General features: G+C 41.5%; 1 protein-coding gene across 1 annotated transcript in view; it reads left to right on the forward strand.

The window, feature by feature from the left end:
* Nucleotides 1-19,421, forward strand: part of SKIL (SKI like proto-oncogene) — a 52,122-nt gene that overhangs the window by 16,951 nt on the left and 15,750 nt on the right. The window contains exons 3-4 of the mRNA XM_075861592.1: nucleotides 7,203-7,297; nucleotides 15,604-15,848. Of these exons, the coding sequence (XP_075717707.1) occupies nucleotides 7,203-7,297; nucleotides 15,604-15,848 (340 nt within the window). The remainder of the gene's footprint in view (nucleotides 1-7,202; nucleotides 7,298-15,603; nucleotides 15,849-19,421) is intronic.

Consider the following 19,421-nt stretch of genomic DNA (forward strand, 5'->3'; position numbering starts at 1 on the left):
TTTATATTTTAGCAGAATCTGCAGTTGGTCCTCCTACAATACGTTTGTCCTAATAGGTAGTCAGATCTCTAGTTTTGAACAAGACCTTAGACTGTCATCTACTACGTTACGTTCTATTGGATGTGGTCTGCTATGATGAAGACTTCCTGAGAAAGATGGAGGTCCGGAAAACTGCAAAGTAAATTTGACATGTTTGTGGTCCAGCGACTATAACAGAAATGGAGGTATCTTATTGACGTGGTACTAGTCCTGTTGCCCCTAGATCTTGAGTTTATTTCTGTGCTAATATTTGGACTAGTATAACAGAGCAAATACTTGAGAGAGGCTCCGTGGAGCTGAAGCGTTGCATGGGTGAAGAAAGTTCCTTATTATTTTAGAGGTGCTGCCTTGATGATTATGGCGGTAGTATACTGAAGAATTATTTTCTCTGTCTTATGCTGTTAAATGGATTTTCAAAATGTATGAAATGGATTTGAATAGTGTAAGCGCCTGTGATGCCCCACTCTCTAATATACCTGATCTAGAGGATGGAGCAGCTAGACCGGGCGCTGAGTGCGCCAATGTATGGGGATCCTACGTCTTCATCTATGAGGTGCTTACATTGACTTGTATTCTCACTTGCAAAATGGTTAACAGCAAGTGCATTATTTTAACACGCGGCAGATATGTTGCAGACATTTCTGCGACTGAAAATCTGTACCATACATGTAAATGGAGTGGTTTCTGTAGTATGTGCATGGATTTCTGCAATCCCCATTCAGATGAATAGGACATTCACAGAAATTTCTGCAACAGATCTGCCGTGTGTGAATAGACCCTTTATATTTGAATGCTTGTAGAATATCGGGTTTTGGTATTGTTTTCTGTTGAGTGCAGATGACTTTAGGTTTACGATAAGGGTACGTCCATGGGAGGTGGGTATTTGCTGCCTGCCAAAAATTCCACAGTAAAAACAACTCGACAAATCATGCTGATTTTGGTGCAAATTTTCCTCTTCGGAAAACACTTAGAGGCTCTGTCACCACATTATAAGTGGCCTATCTTCTACATAATGTGGTCGGCGCTGTAATGTAGATTACAGCAGTGTTATTTATTTAGAAAAACTATCATTTTTGACGCAGTTATGACCTATATTGGCTTTATGCTAGTGAGTTTCTCAATAGACAACTGGGCGTGTTTTACTTTTTGGCCAAGTGCGCGTTGTACAGAGGAGTGTATGGCAAGTGCGCGTTGTACAGAGGAGTGTATGACGCTGACCAATCAGTGACCAATCAGCGTTATACACTTCTCTCCATTCATTTACACTGCACTAGCGATATAGCTATATCGCTATGTGCAGCCACGTAAACACACGAACATTACTGCAGTGTCCTGACAATGAATATACATTACCTCCAGCCAGGACGCGATGTGTATTCAGAATCCTGACGACTTCTCTGTGATTTACAGCACAGCACAGCGAGATCTCTGTCATTTACAGTGAGAAGTGCAGAGAAGTGGTCAGGATTCTGAATACACATCACGTCCTGGCTGGAGGTAATGTATATTCATGGTCAGGACACTGCAATAATGTTAGTGTGTGTGTACGTGTCTGCACATAGCGATATAACTATATCGCTGGTGCAGTGTAAATGAATGGGGAGAAGTGTATGACGCTGATTGGTCAGCGTCATACACTCCTCTGTACAACGCCCACTTGGCCAAAAAGTAAAACCAGCCCAGTTGTCTATTGAGAAACTCATTAGCATAAAGCTAAAATAGGTCATAACTCAGTCAAAATTTATCGTTTTTCTAAATAAAAAATACTGCTGTAATCTACATTACAGCGCCGATCACATCATGTACAAGATAGGCCACTTATAATGTGGTGACAGAGCCTCTTTAAGCTTATAAGAAAAACAGAAACCGCAAAAAAAATCCTAGTATACTCCCCTCCTCTGGCGCATCTCTTGTCCCCTGACGAGCACAGAATCGCCAGGGGAGTTGTGTGTGTTTTTTCAGGACTAGGGGATTTTGGTAATCTTCAGCAAAATCATGAACACAAGGATTTTTCTGCAGGTCAATTTCCACAATAAAAAATTTCTCCGCGTGTGGATGAGATTTGTTAAAAATCGTATCCACTTTGCTACTGCTATATTCCGCTGCTGATTTTCCATCCAATAATCACGACTAAAAATCTGCAGCAATTCCTTTATGTGTAGACGTAGCCTAAAGCTGGCCATTGACATGAGTTTATTCATGGTGGTTTTCTGGCAATCTTGTCTATGGGACAGCTTTAGTGTTAGGGTATGTTCACACGGCCTATTTACGGACGTAATTCGGGCGTTTTTGCCCCGAATTACGTCTGAAAATAGCGCCTCAATAGCGCTGACAAACATCTGCCCATTGAAAGCAATGGGCAGACGTTTGTCTGTTCACACGAGGCGTATATTTACGTGCCACTGTCAAATGACGGCGCGTAAATAGACGCCCGCGTCAAAGAAGTGACCTGTCACTTCTTTGGCCGTAAATAGAGCCGTTATTCATTGACTCCAATGAATAGCAGCGCTAATTACGCCCGTAATTGACGCAGCGTTCAAGCGCCTGCACATGCCGTTACGGCTGAAATTACGGGGATGTTTTCAGGCTGAAACATCCCCGTAATTTCAGCCGTTACGGACGCTCTCGTGTGAACATACCCTTAGACTTCTCGCATCTGGGAAAATGGAATGAATTGTATTTCAACCTGTCCAATCCTATTGCTTACCCTGAGATAATTGATAGTTGTCCTGCCGCCACTTATCTCAATTTCTATCATAAAAATAACGTGCTTTCAGGCTGAGCCAAATGGACTACTTCATGGGGGAGTCACGAGAACTCTGCACAGAGGCATTACTACCAATGGTTTAGTTCTCTAAATAACCCTCAGTGCAAAATATATTCATAATTTTTAATATATTCATTATATAAGATGATTTCCGGATAGCACTTTAATAACAAATGCACTTTAAAGGACATTTTACTCCTGTAGAGTTGTTGAGCGTATAACTTGACTATTGTCTTAATACGCAGGAAAGACATTATTTGCAAGAGTAATGTTCAAATGTAAGAAATTTTCCATAAAAATTCCTAACATTCACGGGTTTAATAGCAATTCTATTCTCCGTGAGATTTGTTTTATTCGTTGTTTGAACTAACCAGATACAATTCGGTATGTAGTATCTCCAGTAATAATCATCACTACCCTAGCAGAACCTTCTATACAGACTAGACTCCCCCATAAGCTTTTTGCCGCGATTTTGCATTGACATTTAAGCTCGGTTATTACTTTAGGTAGTAGCTCTGACAAATAGATGACATTGTACCTACCATATGGACACCATATAAAAGTAAGATATTCTATTCTGCAGTATACACAAGACTGTGATGTCAGATCTCTGACATGTTCTTGTGTCCTATATTCAGTATGGAGTACAAATTGTTCAAATCTTCTACTAGGCTTTTGCATTAGGGTATGTTCAGACATTGCGGATTTGTCTGCAACATATTGACAGTACAATGCTATCAAAGAGTGTTTCTACAAAATCCCATTCACCTAGATTTGAAAATGTGCAGCATGCCTATTATGTTTTGGACTTACACAGCGGATTTCACCCCCTGCATTGTAAAGGGTGAAATCCACTGCAAAATCGGCATGTAACACATGTCTGCAGTGTCTGAACATACCCTTAGTACTAAATTTGTGAGCCACATCTAGCTTGGTCATGAGCCACGTGGGTCTCGCAAGGCATTCTCTGGGGGACCACCATTCACACAATACGATATACGTCAACACATTGTATACCCTGAATTGGCAAATTAATAATTGGATTCCAAAGGGTCCTAAGCAAGGCTTATCTACACAATGAGTGAGACATTTGCTGTGGCAATAAATGTGCACTACTACTTTCTACATACGGCACCATGTGTTATTTAACAAGAAAATGCGGATGCTACATCTGGTCACCATCCCACTTTATAGAGCAGCAGACCGTGCAGAGGATTCACAATATGTCTAATAAGATGAGGCATATCGGGCCTGAATTATAGAAACCTAGTTCGGACATGATCTGAAGATTTTGGCCTAAACTCCATTGTGCTGGTTTTGTGGTCACATGCTCTGTTATTAAAGGGAAACTGTCACCAGCATTTCACCTACTAAACCTGCAATACCTGGTGGAAGTGGGTGAAAAATCCTTTCTATATAACCTATAATTATCTTCTAAGTATGCTCTGTGCTTTTAGTATTCAGTTTTAGAGTGTTCCTGTGCTGTATACTAATAAACAAAGTCATGTCTTCGTTTGAAAATAGTCATATCTTCTTTCCCCAAGCCTTTCCAATTTAACCCCGGCTCCTTACTTTTGATTGACAGCTCTTCGCCTCCCCCAAGCACACACAAAATCCCACGCTTGCGCATCGATGTCCTAGTGTGTGTGCACAATGGTACACCATAGCGGCGCATGCGCTGTAACTAGATTAAATGCCCAAATGAAGCAGGGAAGGGTGTCGGACTATACATGACGGGCATGTGCGCGCTTTCTCCGATAACGTTTCGGCATTCAGGACGGGCCAGTTTTTGGTGGTGGGCCGGCATAAGATGAGGAACAAACGAGACTGCCGCATTATTACCATAAAAGGCGCAAAGTTTTTGCAGACCGTTCTTTACGGTTGAAGGAGGAATTTAGGAGAGGGGATAAGGGCAATAAACTTTTGACACAGCAGCCAGTGAGGGGTGAGTAGAGTTCAATAGTTGAAATGCTGGTGAATGTGTCGCTAGAAATAATTTTTTTCTTTCAGTTAAACAATTAGTATTTGAGTGATTCCACATTGTTTTCATTTTTTTTTAAAGTTTTTCACAAGTCAGGAAGTATTATAAATTAGATTCTAATTTATAACATTAACATGTGCTGGGTACTAGAGGGAGCAGTTCCCAAAATTGCAGAATGGTCACTGTGGTAAAGCAACCTAATTGATTTATGCTGCAAATTTGGGGTGGACACACTCTCCTCTAGTGTCCTCACACAATCCCCCCTCCCTTCTTCTGGCTAGTGCCAGGAGAAGGAAGGGTTTGAATCTTCAAACCTCCTACACTGTGTGCTGCCGTTTTCTGAGCGACTGCACAGTGTAGGAGGATTAGATACAGGGCTCAACAGACAATATCACACTAACATATATGACCTGCCTCCGCTGGTCTACGCTCCTATTCCTTTGCGCCTGAACATATGGCCGGAAGCCGTGGCCGGAAGTAGTCATCTTACTGTCCGGCAGCGGCTTGCGGTCCACATGAAAATGGCTCCAGATTTCGCTCTGCGAACCAGCTTAGTTTTGGTCTGTGTGGGAGCGGCGCATGCGCCGTTCCCACACAGACGGCGTACACTTCTGAGAATGGAACGGCTCCCGTTCGCATTCTCTATGGGGTTGTATGTGCCGTATTCCATCTCTGTATGTGTCGTTAATCGACACATACAGAGATAAAAAAAAAATGTTAGCCCTATAGAGAAGTAAAAGTTTGAACACAGTAAAAATTAGAACGTGACAACACAAATAAAAGTTTTGTTTATATTTTATTAAAAGAAATATAATAAAAAAAAAATCATGACCCCTTCCATTTTAAGCTGAAGCAGCGGGATGTGTGATCTATTGTGCGTGATCAGGATGGTTAGAGAACTAGATGTACCTACAAAAGGTCACACGGTCTTCTAGATGAAATGAGAGTCGCATTGTTATTTTATAGGCTTTTTCTCTTGTATATGATGATTAATTCTGTAAGAATGCCACTTCATTATAGGCAAACATGGCAAAAGCATGTACACAATGATACATTGCAGTTATTTACTGTAGACCAGTGCCATGGTGGGGAGGTGTCATATATACATACACGTAATTGTGAATAAATCTATCACGCAAAGACTGAATAAGCTTACAGAATGTGCACTATACTTAGTCATTTTTACATTTTTTCATGGGGTATAGGTCATCTTAACTGAGTCATTCAATTCCATTTTAGAGTAAAATTGAGAGACCTATTTCTACACTTTTTCATAATTAAGCACATACTAATATTACTTACCACTATGATCACACTTGCGTTGCGGATTACGTACATAACAGATGCCACAACGCTCTGCCGCATCCGTCGTACAACTGATACCACATTGGCGCCCGACAGATCCCATTGACTTAAAATGATGTCTGACGTTTTGACTGAATTTATTACGCTGCATGCCAATTTGATGGATTCGGCATTGAAGCCTCAGTTGCAGATGTGAACAGATACGAAGCGTGTGTAAAGAAATTAAAATTTCTTGTTGATACTGATTTTTAAAGGACAGTCCAAATATCGGTGGTTGTTCCAATATCCATCACCCTTTAAAGGTTTAATGTTTCCTTTTAAAGCGTTATGTGGGGACTGAGAAGTATTGGCAGTGTACTCACTGCAGTATGGGAGTACACTCGCTAATATACATTCTGGTACCCCTTCGCGCTGATTTATGAAATTTTAATCGATTTTTGTAGTGCTGGTGGCGGACCGGAAGTCTTCCTTCATGACAACACGACTCTTCTTCATGTGACCGGCACCGCTGTACTCTATGTACGAGCAGTAGTACAGCTGGGCCGGTCTCATGACTAAGAGTCGTGTTGTCATGAAGGAAGACTGTGCAACTAGACTTCCGGTTCCCCGCCAGCGCTAAGCCTGACGGGGGACCGGAGTGTATATTAGTGGGTGTACTCAAATACTGCAGTGAGTACACTAATACTTTACAGTCCCCACATAACCCCCTTAATGCAGGTATATAGGTTTCCTGTTGGCAGAATGTATCATGTTCTAGCACTACAGTTTTGCGTTCTCCTATTTATTGCTATATTTGTCATTAAAGAGAATCTGTCCGCTCTCCTGACATGTCGTTTTTTTTTTTTTAGTAAATAGTTGTATTCCCCATGAAATAACAATCTTTAAAAAGAACTGCTTTGTATTGTTCCTGTTATTCTTTTTGGAAATGTAGGAATGAATTGACAGCTGGGTGTTAGCTAGCGTTGCACTTGTCAATGTGTCTGACTGTGTAGGTGCTCCCCCCGATTGACAAGGGGAATAGTAACATCCATTTGTCCTTCTTTAAGCTGAAGTTTTACTATGTTCTTCTCTCTGAAAATAGATCAATTGATTGCTGTTTCTTTTCTTTAGACTGAACATATACAGACACTGGAATTGCCTTCTTGGTACCCAGTTATCAAGCAGGAAGATGATGGCACCAGCCGACCACATTTGCTGCATCCAAGGTAAAAAAAAAAAAAAAAAAAAAGGCTGCATAAATAAGACAGTCTAAAATTTATATTGAAAAAAATTCTTCTTCTAGCTAGCAAATGAATCTATAATAAACTGTTACTTCGTTTCTGCCTTTACCATAAGATGGGCATTGTAAAGCTCCAGTGACTTGTATTTCAGCTCACCTCCTGCTCGCTCAACTCATTACCTTTTACCCTGCAGCTACGAATATCAGCTGGCAGCCTATTGGCAGGACCGTCCATGGGGATACGACACTAGGGAGTCCCGCATCAGTACTGCTGAAGCTCACTGTCTTGGGAGATTCTGCCCTTAAGCTTTCTCTTTCTAAAGTTCCTTCTCAGATTCAAATAATTGTATTGGTCTTCTAAGCCCCGAGCATCTGATATTTCATCTAGCAAAGTGCTGAACAAAACGACCGCGTGTTTAGACCACTATTCAGCATCTTTTCCTGCACATAAGGTTTTGGGTTATTGAGGTTATAGGGGGTGCTTGCTATGTGGGTGATGCTGGTTTTCATAGCAGTCATAAGTAAATATCAAATAGATATAAAAGAAATGTATATTAGTAAATTAGCAGGAGTTCCATTTAATCAAGCTTATTAGGGAATTGCATGAATAACATTTGCCAAATATAAAGTTTTCTATTATTGGAGCCGCTTGCTTGTCTAGATGGATAAACTTGCTATGAGAAACATTCACAAAGTATGCACTTCAGAACAGGATACGCAATGCAAAAATGGTCTATGCTTTGATTATTTTAAATATATCATATATAATGGTCAAAATCACAAAGAAAATATTCACCGTAGTGCCCAAATGCATAATCTACAGGATTTAAAAGCTCATTATCCCATGAACAAATCTATCCATACAGAGACCACGCGAGGAGGAAGATCAAGTGGTTTGAAACGCCATTTCCTCGTCGTGGAATCTCCCTTTGTCCGTGGGATAATGAACTTTTGTAGGCACTACTGGTGAATATTTTCTATCTGATTTTTAGCATTATATATGTTCTATTTGAAATGATCAAAGTATAGAACATTTTTGCATTCAGTATCCTGTTTTGAAGTGTATACATTGTAAATGTTTGATACTTTGTAGGAATGAGAGAATCCACCGTAGTTGCCCTGGAATATATTTTGGTTAAAACCTTTTTATACATTGGAAAAACCTGCAAGGGATTTCACATTTGGCATGGTTTGTCTGCAGACCTCTAACAGAATGCAGACTGCTGTTTATGGCCTATGTTCCTTCAGTGTATTGCAGGCTGTCTGCCAGGCAATGGACGGAATGTGGAATTGTCTGCAGCCCTCCCTGTGTAGTATCGGATTGCCCCTACTGTTGCATAGTAACATATATTATATTCTTTTTTTTGAAGTTTTGGTTGTCCAGCAGAAACACATTATAGATAGACAGACTGACTGTGTTAGGCTTTGTTCACTTCTGCGTCATTGCAATGGTCCGTCGGAGCTTTCCGTCGGAACGGAGCCCTGACTGACACAAACGTAAACCAGAGGTTTCCATCACCATTGATTTCAATGATGACGAATCCGGTGCCAATAGTTTCCATTTTGTCTCCGTTGTGCAAGGGTTCCGTCGTTTTGACGGGATCAATAGCGCAGTCCACTATGGTATTGATTCCGTCAAAATGACGCAAACCCTGCTCGACACTGAGATACTGAAACCATTAGCACCGGATCCGTCACCATTGAAATCAATGGTGATGGTAATGGAAACCTTAGGGTCAGTTCACACGGAGTGTTTTTACACGTTTTTTGACGCGGAAACCGCGTCGGAAAACGCGGCAAAAGACAGACGAAAATGCCTCCCATTGGTTTCAATGGGAGGCAGAGGCGTTTTTTACCGCGAGCCTATCTTTGGGCGTTTATGTCTCTGACCTCCCATTGACGTCAATGGGAGGCAGAGAAAGCGTATACTGCGTCGTTTTTTTGCCCACGGTGCTCAATGGCCGCAGACAAAAAACACAGCGAAAAACGCTGCGACGTGCAGTCAGAGCAAAATCTGCCTCAAAATTTTGAGGCAGATTTTCTGCCTGCAAAAAAATCGCTGTGTGAACCCAGCCTTAGGTTTCTGTTTCTGTCAGTCAGGGCCCCGTTCCGACGGAAAGCTCTGACGGAACGGAACCCTGGCGCAGATGTCAACGAAGCCTAAGCCTTTTGCCCTGAATTCCCCTTCAGCCCAGTGGCTCTCCTGATGGAGAGGAACAGCATTTATGCTTAAAACGTTGGCATCTTGCTTTGCAAAATAATAAACTGAAGTGTTATACAACGTTCGTTTAAAATAGAAAGGGACGTGACAAACGTCTGTACTTCTTTATTAGGTTGACATAACACCTTTCATTTTGTAACTGCTGCGCTTGCTCTCAGTTCATCTTTTCTCTCCCTACAATGCTTAGATCAAGCATTAAAATGCATTAGGGAAATAAGCATAATCCTGTCAAAGCTGATAGACTGAGAAGTTGCTAGTACATCACTGTCTCAAACGCCATCTCGTACGTAACCTATTCAATTCAACTAATAAATGTTGAACGCCTCCAAACATCTGCCCATTGATTTTAATGGAAAAAAAGGCGTTCAATTCCATTCCTATTTAAAAATGGCGCGTAAACAAACGCCCCGTAAAAAAGAAGTGAATCACTTCTTGAGCCAAAAACGTTTTGCTTAAAAAAAAACGGCTGAAAATCAAAGGCTGTTTTCCCTTGAAAACGACTCCGTATTTTACAGCCGTTTTTGTTAAGCGTGTGAACATAACCTTAGACTTTCAAAGAAGCTCTCCATAGAAAAGTCTGAAACTGTAGTGACCATTTTGGAGAGCGGAAAATGGGGGTGGTTGCAACTTTTTGTCAGTATGCATGTTCACACGGCTTATTTTCGGCCGTTATTTGGGCCGTAAACAGACGAAAAACCGGAAAGCAGAACGCCTCTAAACATCTGCCCATTGATTTCAATGGTAAATAAGGCGTCCTGTTCCGACAGGGCTTTTTTTCCCAAAACGGCTGCAAAAAAAAGTGCGTGTCACTTCTTGAGTCGATTTTGGAGCAGTTTTTCATGGAGTCTATAGAAAAACCGCTCCAAAAACGTCCGTAAAAAAACGCTGCGATTAACGCGAGTTTGATTAAAAAACGTCTGAAAATCAGGAGCTGTTTCCCCTTGAAAACAGCTCCGTATTTTCAGACGCTTTTGGTTAAGAATGTGAACATACCCATAGAATTATCAAGCCGTCAGTGAGTGGGCAGCATTTAACTTGTGCAGCACATTGCTGTATGACTGGGTAGTTCTGATTGGTGATATCACACCAGTGAGGCCCTGTTCACACAGAGTGTTTTTGCAGGCAGAAAAATCTGCCTCAAAATTCCTTCAGTAACTTTGAGGCAGATTTTGACCTGCCTGCACAGTCTTTGCCGTGTGTTTTGCTACATTTTTCGGCCAAAAACGCTTTCTCTGCCTCACATTGATATCAATGCGAGGTCAGAGACGGAGACGCCCGAAGAAAGGGCATGTCCCCTTTTTCCCGTGAGCATTTTTTTCTGCTCGCAGGAAAAAAACTCCCCCGCCTCCCATTGAAATCAATGGAAGGAGATTTCAGCCGTTTTTTGCCATGGTTTCCGTGGCAAAAAACTGTGTGAACAGGGCCTAAGGGCTCCTGACTTTCTCTGTTCAGAACTAACTAATACAATTTGAAGGCATTATTAGTACTCACTTAGGTTTTTGCCTTGTAGCACATTAACCTATACAAAGCGGTTTGTGTAACATTTATTTTATGGTGGTTATACCTCAGTTTTCCACATACTCCGTGATCACACTGATCAAGATTATTTTAGATACTGATTTCAAAATACAGTATATGGAGTTTAGATTTTAGGCCAGGCCAGCAATTGTTCAGCAACAAGAGAATCCATGGATGATATATTCATGTGTTTCCTGTTATTAAAGAGGCTCTGTCACCAGATTTTGCAACCCCTATCTGCTATTGCAGCAGATAGGCGCTGCAATGTAGATAAGAGTTACGTTTTTATTTTTTTAAAAACGAGCATTTTTGGCCAAGTTATGACCATTTTTGTATTTATGCAAATGAGGCTCGCAAAAGTCCAAGTGGGTGTGTTTAAAGTAAAAGTCCAAGTGGGCGTGTATTATGTGTGTTACATCGGGGCATTTTTACTACTTTTACTAGCTGGGCGTTCTGACGAGAAGTATCATCCACTTCTCTTCAGAACGCCCAGCTTCTGGCAGTGCAGACACAGCCGTGTTCTCGAGAGATCACGCTGTGTCGTCACTCACTTCCTGCCCCAGGTCCTGCATCGTGTCGGCCACATCGGCACCAGAGGCTACAGTTGATTCTGCAGCAGCATCAGCGTTTGCAGGTAAGTAGCTACATCGACTTACCTGCAAACGCTGATGCAGAATCAACTGTAGCCTCTGGTGCCGATGTGTCCTCACTCGTCCGACACGATGCAGGACCTGGGGCAGGAAGTGAGTGACGATACAGCGTGATCTCTCGAGAACACGCTGTGTCTGCACTGCCAGAAGCTGGGCGTTCTGAAGAGAAGTGGATGATACTTCTCGTCAGAACGCCCAGATAGTAAAAGTAGTAAAAACGCCCCGATGTACGCACATAATACACGCCCACTTGGACTTTTACTTTAAACACGCCCACTTGGACTTTTGCAAGCCTCATTTGCATAAATACAAAAATGGTCATAACTTGGCCAAAAATGCTCGTTTTTTAAAAATAAAAACGTTACTGTAATCTACATTGCAGCGCCGATCTGCTGCAATAGCAGATAGGGGTTGCAAAATCTGGTGACAGAGCCTCTTTAAACTGGCTCACGCTTAAAGTCAATTGTATTAGTTGGAGAATTTAGTCACATTTCTAATGACGAAAATATTCGTTTATCTCCAAAGAGGTTAAGATGCTGCACGGAGAGCCATAGCGCCTGTGGACGTCCAACATCATGAATGGCCAACTATGATATCTTCTAATATGTCCGTGTAATGTGTCAGAAGGTTGTAATGAAAATGGATTTTCCATGTAAAGCTGAACATACGCTAGAGATTTAGCACTCTTAGCCGATTGGCGGCGCTTTACCCATCACACTAGCGTGACAGATGTCAACTGAAAACAGATAGTGTTGGAGATATATCAAAACTGCTGCAAAGGAAAAGTGGAGTAGTTGCCCATGGAAACCAATCAAGTTGCTGCTTTCATTTTTCAGAAAGCCTCTGAAAAATTAGGTGGAATCTGATTGGTTACCATGGGTAACTACTCCACTATTCCTTGGCTCCAGTTTTTATATATATCCTCCAGTATCTGAAAAAGTTGATCTGCCTGCCTTTTTTTGGTTGTTGGTTTCTTTTGCTGAAAAGTCGTTCATGCCAAACAAAGATTTTTTTTATCCAATCAATATAAGCGGAGACCAGGCCAAAGATCAAGGCAGAGATCGATCAGCGATTAGTCGTTTTATTTTGTGGCACTGTTGTCCAAACTAACAACCTTCACAGACGAACTATGAATGACAAGTTGTTCAGCGGCTGCCTGAAATCACTAATGTATGTAATTCTATTTGCCAATGTATCGTCAGCCTAATTATTACATGTCGATTTATCCATCTTGTGTTCTTTCCTTCCTACTTGGTCTTTCTTTTTCTCCCTCCCTCTCAACTTGCTCTTACGTTTTTTCCGTTTCACACGGTACAAGGCCTAAACTTCTCATGCATTGAGGTTTTACAGTAGACACAATCATACGGGATTGTAGAATTACTTATGTTTTTTGCATGAATTGAGTGGTTGAAAATAATGCTTTTACCATGAGCTGTGAGATCAGGTGGAGCAATCGCTATTTTGTTACAATTTCAGATTGATCACCTTTCTAATCTTTGAGAAAAACGCCAAAAAAATGTCTACTGAATGAATTTGTTCGGTTGCAGGCGAGTTATGAGTTCATGCTGCTAACAAATCTCCCTTAGCGTACGCCTGTATCCCGCCCGCCCCGAACATTCTAGCTAATATTCCACGCGGACTACCTGCAGTGAGACGAAGACAGTCTATAAATATTAATGAATTAAATGAAGTCTAAATTAGATTATATTTTATAAGTCAGTGAACGCTGATGATTACATAGTTATTATTTATCTGGAAGTGCAGGGAGAATAAAGCAATTTAATTTATGTCCTTCTGACTGCACAGGAAAAACAGTCCTGCTTATTGTTATAGCAATATTTCTACTTAAAGGGAACCTGTCACCAGCATTTCACTTATTCCTCACTGGCCGCTGCTATCAGAAGTTCATTGCCGTTATCCCCTCTCCTAAACTCCTCCGACTGTAAATAACGGTCTGCAAACATTTTGCGCCTTTTATCGTGATAATCCGGTGTCCCTTTGTGCGCACACACCAGGGGAGGACATCAATGCACAAGCGCGGGATTTTGTGTGCTGGGGGGAAGACGAGGAGCTGTCAATCAAAAGTAAGGAGGCGGGGAAAACTCTGAAAGACTTGAGGAATGAAGATATGACTCTTTTCAAATTAAGATTTTACTCTTTTCAAACGAAGATTTGACTCTCTTATGCTCATTAGCATACGGTGTGGGAACACTAAAAAACTGAATACTAAAGCTACAGAGCCGACTAAGAAGATAATTATAGGTTATATAGAAATGATTCTTCACCCACTACCACCAGGTATTGCTGGTTTAATAGGTGAAATGCTGGTGACAGGTTCCCTTTAAAGAAGTTCTCCACCTAGAACAATCCCTACTGTTAGAAGGGTCCCTTGACAATAAACTGATTACAACATATCCCTCTGCTGAGATCTCCAAAGATCAGATTAAATATGTGAGGGAACCTGACACTAAAGTAGTTGTCCGAGAGATGAATAATAAACCAGACATAACTCGCGTATTAAATCCCCTGCCGCTCCAGCGCCGATACTTCAGTGGTGTTCGCCAGTCTTTGTTGACGTCCCTGCTTCAATGACGTGCAGCTGATCAAGTGATGATGCAAGCAAGAACACCACATTAATTTAATTGTTGGGTAATGTTTGGTTTTGTTTGATCACCTCTCCTGCTTCCTTTATCCCCATACAGTACAATGTAACTGGAGCTAAACGGGTGCCGATCGACGTGCTATTTCGAGGATTCTTTACGGTCAGGAATCTGCCGCTGTAAAAGGACCTTTCCTCTCGAACAACCCCTTTAAGTGTTGAATTTCACTGTACTGCCACCACGGGATAAATTAAGCATTACAGTGACCATTAATCAATGGGTTGTCTATGTAATGCAGGACAGGTCCCCCCTGAGTGAGAAACGCTCTTTGTAAGCGCTCTCCACTCTAGCTAAAAGATGAGGATCCAGAACAGGGGACCCCCTATAATAACTCAGAATTCCCTAAAAGAGTATATAAAAATTGGTTTTCTAAACTGGACCACCCCTTTAAAGTGGTTGTTTATTTGGTTTTATGCAAAGTAAAGTTTGCCCATTGCATACAATTTTCTAATATAATTTCAATTCCTTACCATGTTCAAGATCTTCTTGCTGGCAATGAATGTAAATATTTGTTTACACTAAAAGGTTGCAAACCTATCCTGATGTAGTCCTGCTAACAAGGGTTTCTTTTTTTTTTTACAGCACAAATCTGTCATATCCTGGACTCTATGATTAAGGCCTTATTCACACGGACGTGTCAGTTTTGCGCACGCAAAAAACGCTGTGTTTTGCGCTCGCAAAAGGTCCGTGTGTCAGCATATGATGCGTGGCTGCGTGATTTTCGCGCAGCCGGCATCATGATGACACTCTGGTTTTATGTTTTCATTCATAGTTTTTACTACTGTAGCGCGCATCACGCGCGGCACCCGGAAATGCTTCCGTGTGCCGAGCGCGATTTGCACGCACCCATTGACTTCAATGGGTGCGTGCAGTGCGAAACCTGGGCAAATCTAGGTGATGTCGTGAGTTTTAAGCAGCGCACATACGCTGCGTGAAATTCACTAACAGTCTGAACGGCCCCATTGATTAACATAGGTCCATGCGACGCGCGTGAAAATCACGGGCATAGCACGGACGTATAACACATTCGTGTGAATAAGGCATAATTGTAACAAGCAATCCGGTTAGTAATCAGGCCTAGGTCAAGATGGGTTTTCAGCCTCCGTGTATGCACTGTATATACTATGTATATACGGATACATGATGATAAAGCTGTATTTACGAATTTTTATTTACTGTTTTTCTGCGTGGATACAGCACAAAATGATTATTTAACAATATTTTTATCTCCCTACTTTTTCAGTTACTATCTCTACATGTACGATAAAGTGGTGGCGCCAAATGTGTCCCTTTCTTCTGCTGTGTCACAATGTAAGGACTCCAAACCTATAAGAAGAGAAGTAGAGATAAACAAGCAGGCCGTAGCAGAGTCTGAAAACCAGGCCCGGAGCACAAAACATAGATCATCTACCTCATACCCTGACCTCTCCATGGAGGAGCAGGAGAGGGCAGATCTGAAAACAGATAGACAGTCCGTTAATAAACAACGTAAGTAAAGCATGTGAAGCAGAACCCATGTTCCTCCGAGGAATAGTGCGCGATGCCCTGATTAACAGCTTACTTTTCTGTTGATATGGGGAATTATCTTCATGATTGTTTTGCTGTCCCTAAGGATGTGACAAATGTGATAAGACATGGAAACTGCCATTCAGCTGAGCTGGAGACACGGTAGCTGAGAGATGTTGAATGATGTTATGGTCACTTTATTAACCTCTCAAACATCAGTACAAAATACATCTTTTTACTGCTGAAAAGGCTCTTTTAGGGAGCACAAAGGTTAATGTGCCACACGCTATGAAATGATGTTTAGGTGCCAAATGAATTGGTATTCAGAACAAACGCCATATTTATGAACAAATTCTCCTCCGTTCTGAAGACGTTCTGTCAGCTCTTTTCTCTATTAATAATGTTGTTTTTCGGTCCAGTATTAATAGCGGTGGGAGCTTTGTTTTTATGACGCAGAGCTTCACTAGGGGGAGTTTATGTAGTGGCGTCTGCAGACAGATTTTAGAAATGAATTCTTGTTTATTCATGGGATTTGGCGCTCTTCATCTACCACTTTAGGCATACGTCTGGTCCACAGAATTCTATGGGAGCGCTACGGTATATGCCTGGTACTTTACAGACGTATATTCTGTGTGAACAAAGCCTGAGGCCATGTTTACGCAGTATATTTTTAGGCGTGTTTCATGCTGAAATTAAGCTTTGAAATACGCCTGCAAACCGCTTCCAATGGGATAAAGATGTGTAGTTCATACAAGGCGTATTCTTTCACGTGATGAATAAAAAAAAAAAATGCTGTTTTAAAATATGGCACTTTAAAAAATTTTTTTTTATATTGACACGTGACTGTCACTTCTTGTAGCGTTTAATGAGCTGAGTCTTTACCATTGACACTTCAAAAACCACTGTGATAATACGCCTCTAAATAACGCTTCAAGCCTGCGTGCAAAATGGAAAAACGCTTTGTAAAATCTACTAGTAAAACACCTAGATTTTACAGTCTGTTTTCTCTTGAAATCAGTCTATTTTTTTTGCCTGAAAATATCCTGTGTGAACATGGTCTTAGTGACCGCATTGATACATGGCCTTTCTGTTAGGGCACATTGAAATGGTTGTGCATTTTTCCCATTTTGACTTCTTTTCACTAAACTGTATGCAGGAGAATCTGGCGGTTGGTGTAGTTTTAAGGTGGTTTTACACGGGCAGATATTTGCCTGTTTACCACCTTTAACATTCGCTGATTGTCAGTAAAGCAGGTCGATCAGCGCTCGTTTGCAACCTTCAAAAAGGAGCCGAGATCGGGTGAATAATCGTTTGTCCCCTTTAAAGTTTTTTTCGGCAGCACATACCGCGTTCACCATTTTTATGTCCATATAAAAGATCCGATCAACTGACGAACAAATGTTTTCTCGTTCATTGGCTGATCGCTGCCCTGTTTATCGGCAATAAAACGTAAATGAGCGTTCGTACAAACGCTCGTTCACCCGATTGTTGGCCCGTGTAAAGGGGCCTTTAGGTTAGGACGAATCTGATTGTTTGTGTTGCCGTTCTAAAGCTTGGAGGTCACTAATATTACGTCCTAATTGGAATGTAGTTGTTTTTAAAAATAAGAAATCACAGGCTAATGGGTGATAAACACAATGAAGTATATTCTTTTCAAACATTAATCCTGTTTGTCCTCGTTGTTTGCAGAGATTATTTGAGATGGCTGCATTGAGGAGTTCTATTTATAGGCTCGCCTTGTGAATCTCGTGACACCGCTCACATTATCTCTGCCCTGTTGTATACTCCGCTACAGTAAAAGATAAACCACATGAATGGTATTACTGTATTTGCTGGTTTACGGTTCACTTTATGAACAGCGGCATGTAGCTGAAAAAGATTTATTAAACAATCACAGGCTATAAAAGATGTAGAGAATCTAATGCTCCCAACGTTCTCCCTTTATTGCATTCCCAATATCCCTGTGCCGGGAAGGACCACCATTTAATCTTCGTCCACAAATGCTGTAAAATCGATAGACTGTATAGTACGAAAATGTATGTTAATCCATTTATTTTCAGCTTGCTCTATCCAACCCAAAGTACAGTAACATTTCTGTGGAGGGCTGTAAGTGTTCGGACGCACTCAATAATTTTGTTTGGGCTTGTGCACATACGGTAGCCCCACTATTCAGTATACATGGAGTTAAAAAGATTACTTCTGCTGGTAACTATGAAGAAGCAGGTGGAAAGGAGGCAGCGGAGTGGGAGCTGAAAATCTGTCAAGTGAGGTTTTCCGAGAGTCTGCTGTTCCCCCATTAAAAAAATAATGAACCTTTGTATTACAGTGAAGGAAATAAGTATTTGATCCCTTGCTGATTTTGTAAGTTTGCCCACTGTCAAAGACATGAACAGTCTAGAATTTTTAGGCTAGGCTAATTTTACCAGTGAGAGAGAGATTATATTTAAAAAAAAGCAGAAAATCACATTGGCAAAATTATATATATTTATTTGCATTCTGCACAGAGAAATAAGTATTTGATCCCTTTGGCAAACAAGACTTCATACTGGGTGGCAAAACCCTTGTTGGCAAGCACAGCAGTCAGACGTTTTTTGTAGTTGATGATGAGGTTTGCACACATGTTAGATGGAATTTTGGCCCACTCCTCTTTGCAGATCATCTGTAAATCATTAAGATTTCGAGGCTGTCGCTTGGCAACTCGGATCTGCAGCTCCCTCCATAAATTTTCGATGGGATTAAGGTCTGGAGATTGGCTAGGCCACTCCATAACCTTAATGTGCTTCTTTTTGAGCCACTCCTTTGTTGCCTTGGCTGTATGTTTCGGGTCATTGTCGTGCTGGAAGACCCAGCCACGAGCCATTTTTAATGTGCTGGCGGAGGGAAGGAGGTTGTCACTCAGGATTTGACGGTACATGGCTTCATCCATTCTCCCATTGATGCGGTGAAGTAGTCCTGTGCCCTTAGCAGAGAAACACCCCCAAAACATATTGTTTCCACCTCCATGCTTGATAGTGGGGACGGTGTTCTTTGGGTCATAGGCAGCATTTCTCTTCCTCCAAACACGGCGAGTTGAGTTAATGCCAAAGAGCTCAATTTTAGTCTCATCTGACCACAGCACCTTCTCCCAATCACTCTCAGAATCATCCAGATGTTCATTTGCAAACTTCAGACGGGCCTGTACATGTGCCTTCTTGAGCAGGGGGACCTTGCGGGCACTGCAGGATTTTAATCCATTACGGCGTAATGTGTTACCAATGGTTTTCTTGGTGACTGTGGTCCCAGCTGCCTTGAGATCATTAACAAGTTCCCCCCGTGTAGTTTTCGGCTGAGCTCTCACCTTCCTCAGGATCAAGGATACCCCACGAGGTGAGATTTTGCATGGAGCCCCAGATCGATGTCGATTGACAGTCATTTTGTATGTCTTCCATTTTCTTACTATTGCACCAACAGTTGTCTCCTTCTCACCCAGCGTCTTACTTATGGTTTTATAGCCCATTCCAGCCTTGTGCAGGTCTATGATCTTGTCCCTGACATCCTTAGAAAGCTCTTTGGTCT

Source organism: Rhinoderma darwinii, chromosome 4, assembly GCF_050947455.1.
Source record: "Rhinoderma darwinii isolate aRhiDar2 chromosome 4, aRhiDar2.hap1, whole genome shotgun sequence".
In the NCBI taxonomy this organism is placed as follows: Eukaryota; Metazoa; Chordata; class Amphibia; order Anura; family Rhinodermatidae; genus Rhinoderma; species Rhinoderma darwinii.